At 31.4% G+C, this 18,267-nt stretch overlaps 1 protein-coding gene across 1 annotated transcript; it reads right to left on the bottom strand.

The window, feature by feature from the left end:
• Positions 1 to 1,666: 1,666 nt before the first annotated feature.
• On the bottom strand, positions 1,667 to 14,877 carry LOC111702322 (protein msta). The gene is made up of 14 exons (XM_023473968.1): positions 14,543 to 14,877; positions 13,585 to 13,661; positions 12,867 to 13,089; positions 12,211 to 12,451; positions 11,791 to 11,870; positions 11,458 to 11,532; positions 9,573 to 9,675; positions 9,336 to 9,378; positions 8,682 to 8,726; positions 8,092 to 8,145; positions 6,038 to 6,133; positions 4,290 to 4,372; positions 3,015 to 3,075; positions 1,667 to 1,833 (listed from the first exon to the last, which is right to left on the bottom strand). The coding sequence occupies exons 1-14, from the start codon at positions 14,697 to 14,699 to the stop codon at positions 1,705 to 1,707; spliced, it is 1,467 nt and encodes a 488-aa protein (XP_023329736.1). The 5' UTR covers positions 14,700 to 14,877; the 3' UTR covers positions 1,667 to 1,704.
• Positions 14,878 to 18,267: the final 3,390 nt, after the last annotated feature.

Below are 18,267 nucleotides of genomic sequence, written 5' to 3'. Positions count from 1 at the left end.
CACAGGCCCATTTTAATTTTGAAAATTGTTGTTATAATTCTCAGTGACGCTCCATTATTATTAGTATTGACATCGGTACCCTGTAATGTCTTATCAATTAAGAACCTGGAAGATATTGTTTTTTTTTGCATTTCTAGTTTTTCTTAGTAATTCTAATAATTTTCTGAACCGGAGATCCTGTCAAGTCATTTTTATAGAGACATGTGGGAGCCTGGGGGGGGGGGTAGTTCTTTGGTCCTAACTCTTTTTTTACTTGTTTGGGATTCCAGATTGTAGTCCCGATGCTCTCTAAGAATGAAAGATATATCTCCCAACTGACCCGGGAATCGAGAACAACCCAAATATTTCATGTTCAACCAATATCACACAAAAAGAAATTTAAATAAATTCAACCAATTCAAAACAAACCGTTTCACAACCATTTATACCGGTCAGGTTTCTCCAGTATAAACCATCATCATCATCTACAAATTCCCGCAATAAATTCTTTAGAGTTTTTACCGAACTCTAGTGAGCAAAGTTAGTATTAATGTGGTCCGCCATTATCTTAAACCTTTGCAGTAATCATTAATAACTCTGGTTCTAGCCTAGAAAACATAGAAATACAAATATAAACAAATACATTACGTAAATTATTTGTTGTACTGCTCTACCGGAAGTAGATAATCATTGGTATTGAAGGAGGTTGAGTACATACAGTGCTTACCAGAAAACAGTAGAATGATTTTCGTCTACTGTCTTTCTTTCAATAAAAATGACTGATTTATTTCTTAAACTGTGCTCTGAACATTTTAAAAAATGTATCACATTAGTTCAATTATAAAGGAACTGTTTTTTGCCTAAAACTTAAATTTTCTAATCCCAATATTTTTGCAACCAGAGTCTAAAACTAAAGAATGCGCGAAGTTTAAGTTCGAGGTTAAAAGTTGTGTAAAATAATGAATAGCTACTTAAATATTAAACTTTCTCAATTTTAAATTTGAATTTCCCGGGAAAATCTGAACCAATCAGAGAAAAGGATTTACGGAGAATATTACATAACCATCGCTAATCAGCTGTTCTTACGTAACCGAAAACAAAACATACAACCGTTTTTTGGGTTTACATGCAAAAATTAATTTATCTAAAACGTGAAATTTCTTTAACAAGGTTTTCATTTTTAAATATATCGTAAAGTTGAATGCCGCTTTCTCAGCTGCAGCTGAATGATGATTGAATAATAGACAAATAGGGAAAATGCAGGATTTCAAGATAATTTAAACCTGTGTTTAAATTTTAACTCGTCGATTTCGGCGAGTTAAATATTTAACCTCACGGTTAAAGTTCAGGTTTAAATTAAGTCAGAAGTGGCATTTAACCATGAACTTAAAATTTAAGTCAAAACTTTTCGTTCTTTAGTTTTGGACTCTGATTATTAAAACCTTTCAAACCTGGACTGTTGGTCTAACAGAATTTAAAAGTTGAAATATCAAAGGTCTACAACACACTGCAATATAAACTGTGCATTCTCTTACTCAACAAAGTAACAGTATTTTACCCCTTTGGAATTAAAGCTAGAGAGGCTGCAGTACAATATAAAGTACGTAATTGTCTGTTATGTAAAATCAAAGGTCAGGAAAAATCTTTATAATTAGCAAAAATTATTTCTTTACTTTTGAATATAAACTCAAGCTTTGTTCTGATTTTATTAGGAATGCAGTAAAATTACAAATTATCTTCAAAGCATCGTTTTGCAAAGGTAATGTTCCGAGCAGCTGATAGGGTTATCTTCATAAACTCAGTTTTATCTATCTCTCCTAGTTCCAGCTTCAGCTTTGCTAGCTTCATCATTATCTACAAAAACATTATGGTATTTATTATTGTACTAGTTTTTTAAGGTGTTTTCGTCCAATTTCTATGTATTTCAACTTTTACGTGTGGCATCTTCTCTTTGTACAATTTAATCCTAAAGAGGCTGAGGGGCGTTTTTTTGCCCTAGCACTCTCATTTTTGACACTATTACCGTGAAATTTGTTTGATTCTTAATGATTCCCTAGCACTTAAACTACAAAAGTTATCGATTTTTGTTTTCAATGAGCTGGCCTTGAAAAATTGGGCTGTGAACATGCATTTCAACCCTATACCTATTAACAAGCCTTTTTCTAAGGCGGGACGCATAGATTCTGACCCCCTAGCCTTTGTAGGGTTAAAACAAAAACAAACAACAAATTTCGAAGAATTGACAATATTTTTTCGCGCATTTTTCAAATTATACTTTTAAATTTCCAGCATCCATAAACCATCCCTGGAGTCATGTGAGGTCCCACACAATAATTTTTATAGATTTTTAGAAATGATCTACAGAAATACAGATTTAATTTTAACTTAAAATTTGTTGTTTCAAATATTTTATAACAATTTAGGTTTCCGATGTTTAAAAATTATGTTTGTTTTCAATTTTACTAAATTACAATAAAAATCAAATATATTTCCTAGTTAACTGCTTTTACAGAAGTGTTAAAAACATGAAAGATTTAAAACTTTAGTTTCATGCAAAGAGCTTTGTAATGCAAAGTAAGCATTGGGATTTATACGCAAAACCAGACGCCTCAATTGGGTTTAATAAGAAGCCATATAATGTCGTCTTTTTAAGACTCTTAAGGCATTTCCATCACTAAAAACTAACGTTTTTTTACGTGTCGTTAGAAATGCATAACTTTATTATCTTTTTAGATAAAATTTAATTGGTCAAAAAAAGTTGGCTACTTAAAACAAATTTAGAAGTTTATAACCGTGTCGTTATTTTCCCACCATTTTTAGCACCTTGTTTATTGTTTGAATTACAAACCAATACTGCAGCCAATGACGTCATATAAAAGTGTACAGAGCGTACACAGTACACACTGTTAGAATACATTCCTAGTGCCCTATCTTCTCAAAGTGATTACTGTCTTTGGTTTCATGTATTACATTTTAATGAGTAATGTTTAAAATATCCCTTTTGTTGATAGGAGAGAGTTATCACGGATTATTACCTGGTTGAGAACTTTCATATTTTCTCCAAGGTTCAGAGTGAGTCCAGGTTCAATTATCTTCCTTTAAAGAAATTGTATTTTTTGGAAAATAAACCTCTTTAGACTTTTATTTTTTATTTTATTATCAAAATGGACAAAACTTTTTTTCTGGGGCCTCAAATTACTAGGGTCAGGTTGTCTAAATCACATTTTCCGGGACAAACAAATTTTAAGGAGAATAAATCATTTTCTTGAGGAAAAAGTTGGGGTTTTCTAGTATTATGTGTGTATTATGTATTTATTATGTGTTTATTATGTGTTTATTCTGTGTTTATTATGTGTTTATTATGTGTTTATTATGTGGTTATTATGTGTTTATTATGTGTTTATTATGTGTTTATTATGTGTTTATTATGTGGTTATTATGTGTTTATTATGTGTTTATTATGTCTTTATTATGTGTTTATTATGTGTTATTATGGCATTAAAGCTTGGAGAAAATTTGTAGCAATCCGTTATTCAATAAATCTGGTCCGACTCCCAGGGTTTAAACAAAGACCAAAGCGTTTATTTGTTGTTGCTTAAGGACTCCAAAAATGATTTTACTCTATATGTTAAAAGTTTATTTTTAACTGTAAAAACGTCTTACATGTACACTGTACAAGGTTGCCAACACAGGATTACGATTTAATGACTAAATAAACTATTTAGATTTTACGATCGGAAGGATTTTGTCTTCTTTCTGCCTTAAATATAGTCTTTTAAATTTAAATTTAAATTTAAATCTCTAACAATAAAAATTCTTGTAGTTATAATTGTAGGGAACCAATGATAAAGTACAGGGGTTTCCTTTATAGTTGTAGGGAACCAAGGATATAGTAAAGGGGTTTCCTTTGTAGTTGTTGGGAACCAATGATAAAGTACAGGGGTTTCCTTTATAGTTGTAGGGAACCAAGGATATAGTAAAGGGGTTTCCTTTGTAGTTGTAGGGAACCAGGGATATAGTACAGGGGTTTCCTTCGTAGTTGTAGGGAACCAAGGATAAAGTACAGGGCTTTCCTTCGTAGTTGTATTGTACCTAGGATATAGTACAGGGGTTTCCTTCGTAGTTGTAGTGTACCTAGGATATAGTACAGGGGTTTCCTTTGTAGTTGTAGAAAACAAAGGATATAGTACAGGGGTTTTCTTCGTAATTGTAGAAAACAAAGTATAAAGTACAGGGGTTTCTTTTGTGGGTAACCATGCATTTATTCTTTAATAAATTTTCGTAAGGAAAGTAAACAAATTTTTTTTTACCTAATATTAATAATTTCAGAAACATATCTGAGTCCAGTTTCTAGATCTTTCTTCTCAGAGCAATCAAACTTCAACCATTTCTCCTTTATAACACAATATCATTTATGCAAATTGATATCAGATACATTATACTTTACGTTACCAATTACAAAGATTTTAAAGGGACAGACCGGCTATGTTAGGCAGTTAAACTCAGTATGCAGTGCTGTGGACAAATTCTTTAGGATTCAATTGAGACATATAACATTTTTAAAAGATCTGTAAGTAAATATTGAGTTTGAGCGCAAAGTCGACGTTCAAAATCGTACTTTTGGGTGGATACTTTACAGAATTGTTTTTTAAAGTTATTAAATTATGACGACAAAAAATGTAAACAAAATTCTACAGAGAACTAATTAGTTGTTTAGGAACAGGTTGAGAAAATTAGGATTAACTCTTACTCTTTCCATAATCTCTTTTTAATCACAAAGATTTTCTGGAATTTTTATTAAAAAGACGACATTTGAAGAATTTGAAAAAATCTGGGAACAAATTCAAAGAAAAAAAGAAATTCAATATAATGATGAAAAGGAAATAATTAATTCTAATTTCAAATTAAAGCCAAATTTCTGTTGAGAAATATGTTCCTACAAATTAGTTTACTACAGAATTTTTTCTTAATTTTTCGTCTTCGTTATTTAATAATTTTAAAAAAATCGATTCTTAAAACGTACCCACCTAAATTCATGATTTGAACGTCGACTTTGCGCTCAAACTTAGCAATTAGACATCGTGGAAACGTTATATATGTCTCAAAAAAATCCTAAAGAATTTGTCCACAACACTGCATACTCATTTAAACTACCTTACAAAGCCGGTCTGTCCCTTTAAAGACACTTTAAGCGTAATTTCAAGTAAACCAACAAGCAAAGATGGCAATGCCCGGTTAACAATTCGCTACCCTTAAAAGCTTTGTCTGATGAAAGTATAAACTAAAACTCAATGTTTTTAAAAAGTTTTTATTTTGATTTGATTTGAAAGATCTTAAAATGAATTTGTAGTCCAAAGAGCATAAAATACAGCAATTGTGCAGTTTAAATACAAACCCATCTCACTAAGTATTGGAAGTTTTAAGCTACAGGGTGTCCCAATAAACATGGGAATTCAGTGACGAATATGATATCGTCTTTGTTATTAATAAGCATTGTAATACCTAATTTATAAGACCATAATATTATTATGTCTGCTAGAGTTTATTTAATGAAAATAGTAAATGGCAGTAAAGATGTGTCTATAATATCTCCGCAAGATAAACAGTGAAGACGGACAAGTTTACTTTGTATACTGCAATTTTCTTGTTTTAAGTACAACCGTATGCAGTCAAAACATAAACAAACAAAATGTGAACATACCAGAGCGAAAATCTTATGAATTACAGCTTTCTCAGTAGGTATCACTACATTAAATCAAAGAATTATCAAAAAAGACGATATCGAATTCGTCAACGAATTCCCATGTTTATTGGGACACCCTGTATTTGTAAACCAATTTCATCTATAACAGCATTGAATACGAATAAGATTACTTTTACGTCCTTTTCCTTTTCCACAGTTTTGTAGGTCTCACGCGCAAAGTATTTAAAAAAAATATTCTAATAGAAAATGCTGGTAACTTTTAGATTGGCTGAATTAAATAAAAAAGGTTCAACGTTTAAAGTCTAAACGCTTCAATTTAAATCTCAAAAAAACGAAAGTAGAACTTTTCTTTACCTTTAGATAGAGTAGAATAAAATGGTTCGGATGAAGAATAGATAATAATGTTTCGATCATATTCACTGTTTCATCTCTTCCTTCAACACTCTTACTCTGAATAACAGTTCATTTATTGATAATGTTCATTGTCAGAGATTTCACAGAGATCTAGACAGTTCATTCTGAACTCAAGTTCATTTCAAGTACCACAGAGATCTAGACAGTTCACTCTGAACTCCAATTTCATTTCAAGTACCACAGAGATCTAGACAGTTCACTCTGAACTACAGTTCATTTCAAGTACCACAGAGATCTAGACAGTTCATTCTGAACTACAGAGATCTATACAGTTCATTCTGAACTACAGTTCATTTCAAGTACCACAGAGATCTAGACAGTGCATTCTGAACTACAGTTAATTTCAAGTACCACAGAGATCTAGACAGTTCACTCTGAACTTCAGTTCATTTCAAGTACCACAGAGATCTAGACAGTTCACTCTGAACTACAGTTCATTTCAAGTACCACAGAGATCTAGACAGTTCATTCTAAACTACAGTTAATTTCAAGTACCACAGAGATCTAGACAGTTCATTCAGAACTACAGTTCAATTCAAGTACCACGGAGATCTTTAGACAGTTCATTCTAAACTACAGTTCATTTCAAGTAACACAGAAATCTAGACAATTCATTCTGAACTACAGTTTATTTCACAGAGATCTAACCAGTTAATTCTAAACTACAGTTCATTTCAAGTACCACAGAGATCTAGACAGTTCATTCTGAAATCCAGTTCATTTCAAGTACCACAGAGATCTAGACAGTCCATTCTGAACTCCAGTTCATTTCAAGTACCACAGAGATCTAGACACTAGACAGTTCATTCTGAACTACAGTTCATTTCAAGTAACGGGCCAATTTTAAAACAGCTGTAGAGCAAGTTGTGCACTGTACACTGTACACTGTACACCATATATGGTCTGTATGTGTACTGTACAGTGTACAGTACACATACACACCATGTATAAAGCAAAACGAAACAGAACACCAAATTAATTTTCCCAGTGTGGTGACAGAAATTGAGTCTTTGCCAACAACTCTAATTTTCTAATTACTCTATCTTTGAAAGCTGATGGTGTAAACCTTTGACATTTCAAACTTAAATTATTTCAAAGTTTGACAAGTTCTACGACATTGCGTTGAAAAGATGTATGGATTCAAATATCAGAGTTTGTAGATACTTTAGGTTGAATTTTGTATTTTTTTTGCTGCCCTCGACTTTTTCGGTGTACATTTTAAACTACGGTTTAAAGGGAGTAATTGGTAAGATCCTAATCTATTTCTGCGCAAGGACGTGCACAATTTAAATCACTGTGTTGTAGGGTTAAAAATGCATCCCCCCCCCTTCCACACAATTAATAAATGTAGTTGCGTGTATTATTGGCTTTATTTTAAAATCAATTTTATTTTAAGTTGTGTAACAAATATATTTATTTGGTCACAAAATCAAATATTATAATGCCTATATCTTTGCAACCTGATGGTGGAAACCTTTGACATGTCAAACTTAGATTATTTGATCATACTGAATTTATAGTTTAAAATATCTTAGACCTACAACATCGAGTTCCTCAGACATAAATAAAAAAGCCAGAGTTCGTGGCAAAGACTCAATTCCTTTAATGTAAATTTACTATTTTGAATAAAAATTACTAAAAACTGGATAAAGATTTACCAGAGATAATAAACAGTAATTGATCAAATTTATAAACATAAAGAAATTATAAATCAATAATTGATCAATTTTATAAACATAAATCAATAATAAATCAATAGTTGATCAATCTTATAAACATAAAGCAATAATAAATCAATAATTGATCAATCTTATAAACATAAAGCAATAATAAATCAATAATTGATCAATTTTATAAACATAAAGCAATAATAAATCAATAATTGATCAATTTTTATAAACATAAAGCAATAATAACGCAATAATTGATCAATTTTATAAACATAAAGCAATAATAAATAAAGAGCAATGAAAGAGAAGCAATTAATTTCCTACCTTTGTATTAAGAGCCGATGCCAGAGCATGCATAGTATTCCCATCCTTCTCAGCCTAAATTAGGATTTGTTTTAGGAAAAGGTTAGGATTAGGATTAGTTTTAAGATTAAGGTTAGAAAAAGAATTAAAAATTGTTCTAAGAATAATATTAAGATAAAGATAAGAATTAGATTTAGGATTAAGGTTAGGAAAAGAATTAAAAATTAATTAGATTTTAGGATTAAGGTTAGGAAAAGAATTAAAAATTGTTCAAGAATAATATTAAGATAAAGATCAAAATTAGATTTTAGGATTAAGATTAAGTTTTAGAATCACAACTAGTTTTAAGGATGAGGACTTGTTCTTAGGAATTACTTATAGATTAGTTTTAGGATTAGGATGATTTAAAGGATAAGGATTAGTTTAGGATTAGGATGATTTAAAGGATAAGGATTAGTTTTAAGATTAAAATAAGTTTTTGAATTAGAATTATTCGCTTGATCTAGCTAAGAAAAAAGGTTTTATGAGAAACATTACATTAAAATTCACATTTTACCTAAAAAGCTATAAAAACAAGCTTTGAAATGATTAAAAAATTGAAATCTAAAAACCTTGCAACCACTGCAGACCCAGGAACAGCTGTTATCTAAGGAATCCTGTGACATTGTTTTCCCGTCAAACTTGAAAATACTTTTAAGAATTATCCTACAATGAGAAACAGAGAACTGCGGAATTAGAAGACGACTTAGATGCTAAAGTTATGATTTAAATTAGTTTAATGAGACACAGCTATTGGACAGTGTACACACACCTTTTCCCTCAATCAATTTTATTTAAAATAACTGCAGCAAAACTAATTGCGTTATAGCAATATAAAATCAAATCGAATATCATTTTAATGTCGTCTTCCTATTCCAGTTTTCTAGTACTTTCTGCCGCCATCTTGTAGTCTTTATTATCTTTCACTGTTGTGGGTACACAAATATTTAAGTAAAAATATCAAATAAACAATAATGGGAAGAAAATAAAAAATTATTAAAAGGTTATTTAGAGATAAAAGATTTAAAAAAAAATCATTTATATTTTTGGTTTTGATAAAAAAAAACATTCTTCTATGCATTAAAGCAGAAACCTAGTTCTGTCCACTACACTAGCATAAACAAATGCCACGTCAAAAGTTACGTGGAGTTAACATCTTCTGTCCATTTTTATTTGTGGTTTGAACCTTTCATCGCATCACCATTTTTAGATATAAAAACATGTCCCTTAGGTAGTAGATAATCTGAGCATTCTCTACACTTTACTCCACTGTAATAACAACCATTCATAAAATATTATGCTTTAGATTAGAAAATATTTTTATTTCTTTTTTTTCTTGCTACTTTTGAAATATTTAATCATTTGATTTTTTGGGTTGCACATTTGATTTATTCATAAATTATCGATGTAGATTGATTGGTTGATTGAAATAATTGATTATTTTGTGATTAGTTGACTGTTCCCTAAGATATGTTCCGAGTTCTGTTGGATCTGAACAAAGTTGACATGTGCAGCAGAAATACCACAACTCTTGGATATATCTCCTTCTTAGTACTCCTCCTACTCCTAGAATATCCTATATATATCTCCTTCTTAGTACTTCTCCTACTCCTAGAATATCCTAGATATATCTCCTTATTAGTAATCCTCCAACTCCTAGAATATCCTAGATATATATCCTTCTTAGTACCCCTCCTACTCCTAGAATATCCTAGATATATCTCCTTCTTAGTACTCCTCCTACTCCTAGAATATCCTAGATATATATCCCTCTAGTACTCCTCCTACTCCAAGAATATCCTAGATATATATCCTTCTTAGTACTCCTCCTACTCCTAGAATATCCTAGATATATCTCTTTCTTAGTACCCCTCCTACTCCTAGAATATCCTGGATATATCCTTCTTAGTACTCCCCTACTCCTAGAATATCCTAGATATATATCCTTCTTAGTACTCCTCCTACTCCTAGAATATCCTAGATATATCTCCTATTTAGTACTCCTCCTACTCCTAGAATATCCTAGGTATATCTCCTTCTTAGCACCTCTTCTTCTCCTAGAATATCCTAGATATATATCCTTATTAGTACTCCTCTTACTCCTAGAATATCCTAGATATATATCCTTCTTAGTACTCCTCCTACTCCTAGAATATCCTAGATATATATCCTTCTGAGTACTCCTCCTACTCCTAGAATATCCTAGATATATCTACTAGTACTACTCCTACTCCTAGAATATCCTATGTATATCTCCTTCTTAGTACTCCTCCTACTCCTAGAATATCCTAGATATATCTCTTTCTTAGTACCCCTCCTACTACTATAATATCCTAGATACATCTCCTTCTTAGTACTCCTCCTACTCCTAGAATATCCTAGATATATCTCCTAGTACTTCTCCTACTCCTAGAATATCCTAGATATATCTCCTAGTACTACTCCTACTCCTAGAATATCCTAGATATATCTCCTTCTTAGTACTCCTCCTACTCCTAGAATATCCTAGATATGTCTCATTCTTATTACTCCTCCTATTCCTAGAAAAATCCTAGATATATCTCCTAGTACTACTCCTACTCCTAGAATATCCAGAATATATCACCAATTAGTCCTCTTACTCCTAAAATATCCTATATATATCTCCTAGTACTACTCCTACTCCAAGAATATCCTAGATATATCTCCAATTAGTCCTCTTACTTCTAAAATATCCTATATAAATCTCCTAGTACTACTCCTACTCCTAGAATATCCTAGATATATCTTCTAGTACTACTCCTACTCCTAGAATATCCTAGATATATCTCCTAGTATTACTCCTATTCCTCCAGAATATATCTCCAATTAGTTTTCTTACTCCTAAAATATCCTATAATATCTAGATATCTCCTAATACTCCTCCTTATTCTATAATATCCAGGATATATCTCCTAGTACTCCTCCTACTCCTAGAGTATCCTAGATATATCTCCTAGATATTCATCCTACTCCTAGAACATCCTGGATTTATCTCCTAGTACTCCTCTTATTCCAAGAATATCCTTCTTCTCCTAGAGTTAAGATTATCCAGGATATATCTTCTTGTTAGTACTCCTCCTACTCCTAGAATATCCTGAAAATATATCCTAGTACTTCTCCTACTCCTATATTCTAGAGTATATCCAGGATATTTCTCCTATAGTATCCAGGATATATGTTCTAGAGTATCCAGGATAAATCTCCTAGAGTATTCAGGAGATTTCTCTCCTGGGGTATCCAGTGTATATATCCTAGAGTATCCAGGAGATATATCTCCTGGGGTATCTAGGATATATATCCTAAAGTATCCAGGAGATATATCTCTACCTGGTTCCATATAGCTGATTGTAATCTCTTCTCCTGGCTGAATATCAACCTGAGCCCGAACAAGAACTTTTTCACCTGAAATATATTATCATTCTTTTCTTTTTCTCAGTAATAATACATATTAAAGAATGTTAAAAATATTTTTAATGTTCTTTTTGAAATATTTTTAATATTTTTTTAATATTCTGTAGAGGGACACAGTCACAGACATTAAATGTTAAGCTCATTTCGAGATGAAATACAGGTTGAGACTTCAGAGAGACTTAGAGTTTGCGGTCATCATTAATTTCTCATCCGCTGTGGATAAACCTGTATGTTAAAAGTTAGAGTTACCCTGATGAAGGAAGAATCTCGAATTACTGACACAAGAATGGGAGAGAAAGGAAAATGTTGGAAAAATCCATCGGCCATTTCTGAAAATAGATCTTAAACTTTTTGATAAAATTTTTTTATGATGGACTATCTGAAACTTTTGAATTTGTAAAAGTAATTTCAAGTGACCCTCCATGCAAAGATATCAATGTCCGATTTACAACATACTCCCCTTATAAAAGCTTTGTCTGATCAAGTATGAAGTAGACATCCATGTTTTTGTGTATTTTTTCATTTGTGGTCAGACAGAAAAAAGGAAAATATTATTTTTATTCAGATTAAGGTTTCAATGGTACAGGTGTATATCAGGCATTGCTGTTTTTTCTTGGAGGGTCACTTTAAATTACACTTTGTAATCCCTTTAATTGCTTATTAATTAACCTGTGTGGCATAGATACAGCATTTGTACAGAATATCCCTACCCCCCGTACACCAGAGTAGGGTAGATCATCAACCTCAGATATAAGTTCAAGACCTGGACCCCAGTTCAACTCAAAGTTTGAATCCTTGATTATATCATCAGCATGATCCATCAGGAAGTCCAGCTGATCTCGTTTCGTTGGATCCTTGGCTAGCAGGGAGATACGGAGAGAAAATATTCCTGCAAACTCAGGGCACACGTCTAAACAAGAACAAGGTTTTTAACTAGTAATTGCTTGGAATATTAATTGGTAAAAAGAAGATAACAAAGTTATTAAAAACTACAATTTTCCAGCAAAATACAGAAGGAACCTTAAACTACGTCGAACTAAGTCGACATTGAATATATTATTTGTATTTAAGATATTGCTAAAAAGTAAGTAAGTTTACCCGTAGCTTGAAAATCAACCTATCAAGTGAAAAGTTTAAAAAATTTGTTAGAAATTCACTTTTTTTCAATATTGTTAATTTCTGTTATTCAAAATCATTTTCAAAGCTCACACAGCTAAATCTGACATCACCACATCTGATTTTTGTTTATATTTCTCCCAGAATCTGCAGTACTCATTTATCTTGTAAACAGAGATATTGTGGTCAATTGGCTTTGTTGTTTATACCTGAAGAAAATACAGGAACAGTTTTGAGCCTGCTAAGTGTAGAGCACTCGATTGAATGCCACAGTCCTGATTGACAAGTTTCTCCGCAAACCGGCCATTTGCATAGCGTACACGTGGCACCATCAGCTTCTTTCCAGGGGGATAGGCAATCAAGACAAGTGGGGGGTGTTTTGTTCCCGGGACCTTGAACCAGGGGCGTATCAACTAAAACAACCTCGCCTGCCTATAAAACACTTTCTTCTATATTTTCTATGGATATTTCATTTAAATCTTGAAATGTTTTGAACATGTTTTTGCAACCTTTTTAAATACTCTCACATTCTTATGAAAAATCAAAATCTTATATATCCATGGAACGACTTTCAAAATTAATTTGACCATTTTTATGAAGAAAAAACCAATTTCAATAACTTATAAAAGAGTTTTGCGGCCGAACATATTTTTATTTAGTATATNATATATTTTCTTGTACCGGATATATTTTTAATTTGATATATTTTCTTGTACCGGATATATTTTTAATTTGATATATTTTCTTGTACCGGATATATTTTTAATTTGATATATTTTCTTGTACCGGATATATTTTTATTTAATATATTTTGTTGTCGGTCGGATATATTTGTCAGGAGACATTTTGCATGAGTGCTCCAAATTTCAGACATTCAAGTGATTTAAAATAAAACTTTCTTTGTATGATTTCTGCTTTAATTCAAACCTTTATTTGTTGAGTTGCTACCAATGTTCTTCCCTTCCCTTCCTGAATCTCTACTCGAAACTTTCTACATGAAGACCCTTTAAAAATGGAGGTAATTTACGGTTTTTTTAAAAATATATAATAAGTTAGGTCATTCATATACACCAAAGAGCTTTGTAATATAAAGAGTAGGCATTGGGATTTATACGCAAAACCAGACGCCCTAATTGGGTTCAATAAGAAACCATAGAATGTCGTCGTTTCTATAATTTAAAAAGATTTTAGGACCTTTAAAGCATTTCCATCACCAAAAACTTGTGTTTTTACGTAATTTTCCGATAGAAATGCTTAACTTTATTACCTTTATATATAAACTTTATCTTAAACTATATTGTAATGTACATGGTTAAAATAAATATGGCTACTTAAAACCAAGGTTTTTTCGGGCCTTCCTCACGTTACTGGCCTAGAATTCTGCTCTAGACTTTTACAAAACTATACTTATTGACATCTAACAAATTTTGTTTTAAAATATGTGGTATCTTTCATATTAATGAGATGCGTAACAAAATCACAATTTTAGCTTTATTTTAGCAGGAGAGCATCCTATCCTATAAATGATTAAAACAAATTTATAAGTTTATAGCCGTGTCGTTATTTTCCTACCATGTTTAACAACTACATGAATGAAATTATTTAGTAACTGACGTTCTAATGTTGATTGTTTGAATTTAAAACCAATACTGCAGCCAATGACGTCATATCTATAAAGTGTTCAGAGCGTACACACTATTCGGATAAATTCTAATGCCCTATCTTCTACTATTCTACCGTCTTTGATATACACTTTACAATGAAACCCACAACTTTTGAAACTTTCCTTCTTACAAAATGATTTTTTTCTGAATAAATATTCAAAAGAATAATAGAAATTTAAGTATAAATCAAGTTTTACAATGTTCGCAATATGTACTTGTACCTGAAGGTTTATGTACACTATAATGTTGTTCACATGCCTGAACACTGTTACATACAGTACAAAGGCTAGACTCTACCCCGCATAGAAAACATCCTGACATTTTATCTACATTTATTAACAACAGAAATAACCATACACCCCACTCTAAAACTTGCATGATCAGAGCCGGAACAGCATGTTACCGTCCAGCTAGGACTACCAAGTGTAGTGTCGACCCAGCACATTAATGCAACAAATGTAGCCTGGCAAGATCACAAAAATCACGAAACTCTAATGAACATATGGAACGGTATAGTTTTTTGTATATTCTCAAAATAAAAGTACCCAAAGGGGATATCGAGATCAAGATATCGATATTATAAGTATCCAAGTTCCTGCTTGCAGTATTATTATAATTATTATAATATGTTGTTTATATTTAGCTTGCAGTATTATTACAATTATTATAATATGTTGTTGTTTATATTTAGCTTGTAGTATTATTATAATTATTATAATATGTTGTTGTTTATATTTAGCTTGATTCTCATTTAGCAGAGTGCACAATGAACTGAATACAAAAGGAAAGCTAGTAAGCTAGGGGGGTTTGGGTCAACTTGAATAAATGCAACGGATTCCCCATAATCTAGGGAAAGGGAATAAAAAACAGAAGATATGGAGAATTAGAAAGAAACGCGAAAATAGGAAAGAATATTTTTGGTTATTTTCATTCACATTTTTAATTCTAACCTTTCTTTGGGATTATATGAGTTACCACAAAAAAATTTGGCCTTATAATTGATTCAGCTGTTTACACTACATAAATACATACAACAGACAAGCCAAATATTATATATACAAAAAGCTTTCAGGTCGTTCTGGGGTATCGTTTTATCTGTAGCCTCTAATCTCTAACCTCTAACCTCTAACCTCTAACCTCTAACCTTTAACCTCTAACCTCTAACCTCTAACCTCTAACCTCTAACCTCTAACCTCTAACCTCTAACCTCTAACCTCTAACCTCTAACCTCTAACCTCTATAACCTCTAACCTCTAACCTCTAACCTCTAACCTCTAACCTCTAACCTCTAACCTCTAACCTCTAACCTCTAACCTCTAACCTCTAACCTCTAACCTCTAACCTCTAACCTCTAACCTCTAACCTCTAACCTCTAACCTCTAACCTCTAACCTCTAACCTCTAACCTCTAACTTTAACCTCTAATCTCTAGTAACCTCTTTGACTGCTTGACCAAGCCAACTACATTAACTCCCATTGGCCTCTGGTACAATCAAATGACGTGTGGTACTTCCTGCCCGCCGAGTAGTTGACACAGAAGGCAGAAGAAATGGTGCAACTGAAAAGAATTTCAAATTTCTATTTTTTTTTTGTTGCTAATAGCTGAAAAGATGTTTTTTTCATCTATTTAAAATTAAAAACAACAAAAATGTAGCGGATTGTATAATGTAAAGAATGTAGATCTATACATTTATTAAAGGGACTGTAAAGGAAAAATGAAAGCGATATAGGCAGAAACCTTAGAACTTCAGGAGTTGATCAAGACCTATAAGAGTTCTATCTGATGCTCCTGTCTCGAGAAATTGATATAAAACGTTGTCAAAGTTGGTAACCGCCAAAAAAGTTTTTTGAAAAATGTTTTCGGAAAAAAGTCCTGCATTTTGGACAAAAAAGTCCTGTGAAAAAAAGTTATTGAAATAAAAATTCTCTGGAAATAAAGTCCTACCATTTTTAGGCTTTATTTTCCAGGACTTTTTTCTGGCTCCAGTATGATTTTATACAAAAAAGTCCTCGGAGAAAAGTCCTCTTATAGTGAAAAATGCATGGGAACAAAGGATGTTTTCAGCAGTGGAAAAAAGGGATTGATATTAAAAACATCCCTGGTATATTGAATATGCAGATGTATGGAAGAAAACTCCTTTTATGTAAACGTCTCAGACTTGACCTCATTTTGTCTCCAGGACTTTAATCCCTGTGGTTTTGTTTCCTTGCAGCCTCAATATTATTTTAGGAAAAATAGATTCGTCAAAGTTATGCCAAAACATGTGATATAAGATTCGGTTTAATAATCTAAATTTTGATCAGATCATTTTCAGCAAATACGCAACCAATCTAAAAACGACGAGATTCCAGAGGAGCATGAAAAACTCAGGTTTGCTTCTATTATTATTTGAATTTAATTTTTAATAGATATAATTGATAATATATATTGATACGTCCACATCACTTGACCAACACTCCCACCAATGTCAAAGCATTATCATTGTCAATTGTGTCTCCGTAAAGTATTAGAATTTCAAAACCAAGCTAAGAACGTGCCCGTGGGTCTCCTGAGTTCCCCAATCAAAATTTAAGGCAATTCGATCCAGGGGTTCTTTTGTTATGATCGGACAACCAAAAAAACAGACAGACAGAAAAACAGATATAGATTACAAATTTACTAATATACTAATATAGAATATTGTACAATGTAAGTAATATAAGATCCATACATTTATTAAGGTATTTACTAAAATACTAAAATACTGAATATTGTATAATGGAATTGGAAGGATACATATATTCCTTAACTATAGATTTTTGAATGCATTTACTAAGGTACAGAATATTGTATAATTTAGGGAATGTACGTAATTCGATACGTTTATTAATGTATTTACTAAAATACAGAATATTGTATAACTAAAGGAATGTACGTAACAATACATTTATTAATGTATTTACTAAAATACAGTATATTGTATAACTGAAGGAATGTACGTAACAATACATTTATGAATGCATTTACTAAGGTACAGAATATTGTATAACTGAAGTAATGTACGTAACAATACATTTATTAATGTATTTACTAAAATACAGTATATTGTATAACTAAAGGAATGTACGTAACAATACATTTATGAATGTATTTACTAAAATACAGTATATTGTATAAGTAAAGGAATGTACGTAACAATACATTTATTAATGTACTTACTAAATTACAGTATATTGTATAACTAAAGGAATGTACGTAACAATACATCTATTAATGTATTTACTAAAAAATAGAATATTGTATAACTGAAGTAATGTACGTAACAATACATTTATTAATGTACTTACTAAATTACAGTATATTGTATAACTAAAGGAATTCAAGGAGTTTATAATACATTTATTAATGTACGTACTAAAGTATAGAACAGGTTGTAACTAAGTAACTATACATTTATTCATATTTACTAAAGTATGGGACAGGTTGTTTGGAATGCAAGTAATTATACATTTATGCATCACGTGGATTTAACGGTTCTGTCAATATTCCAGAAAGCTGTGACTGTCGATCACAATTTAACCCATTAAACATAATATTTTAGCCTTTTTTCTTAAATACTTTTTGTCGGCATATACATTTTAAAAGGAAAATATAGAATAATAGAATAAACAAATCCGTAGGTTAAAAGATTGTTGAATTATAGACCAAACCCCGTTTTATTTCAAATAGAAGAAACAGAATGCCACTCTGGTTAGTCCGGGGTGACATGTATTTACTGAAGTATATGACAGACCTTGTAAGGAATGTAAGTAACTATACATTTATTAATGTATTTACTAAAGTATGTGACAGACCTTGTAAGGAATGTAAGTAACTATACATTTATTAATGTATTTACTAAAGTATATGACAGACCTTGTAAGGAATGTAAGTAACTATACATTTATTAATGTATTTACTAAAGTAT

This window comes from Eurytemora carolleeae, unplaced genomic scaffold (genome assembly GCF_000591075.1).
Source record: "Eurytemora carolleeae unplaced genomic scaffold, Eaff_2.0 scaffold502, whole genome shotgun sequence".
Taxonomy (NCBI): domain Eukaryota; kingdom Metazoa; phylum Arthropoda; class Copepoda; order Calanoida; family Temoridae; genus Eurytemora; species Eurytemora carolleeae.
The sequence above is the reverse complement of the archived record's forward strand: the minus strand, read 5'-3'. Positions and strand labels throughout refer to the sequence as shown.

Bases quoted from the DNA above. Each gene is read 5' to 3' on its own strand.
- LOC111702322 (XM_023473968.1), bottom strand. From the start codon at position 14,699: ATGCAAGTTTTAGAGTGGGGTGTATGGTTATTTCTGTTGTTAATAAAT. The intron at 13,662-14,542 runs GTACAAGTACAT...CCATTTTTAAAG, and splicing joins TAGTGTACATAAACCTTCAG to GGTCTTCATGTAGAAAGTTT. The intron at 4,373-6,037 runs GTAAAGAAAAGT...TGTGTTATAAAG, and splicing joins TTATTCTACTCTATCTAAAG to GAGAAATGGTTGAAGTTTGA.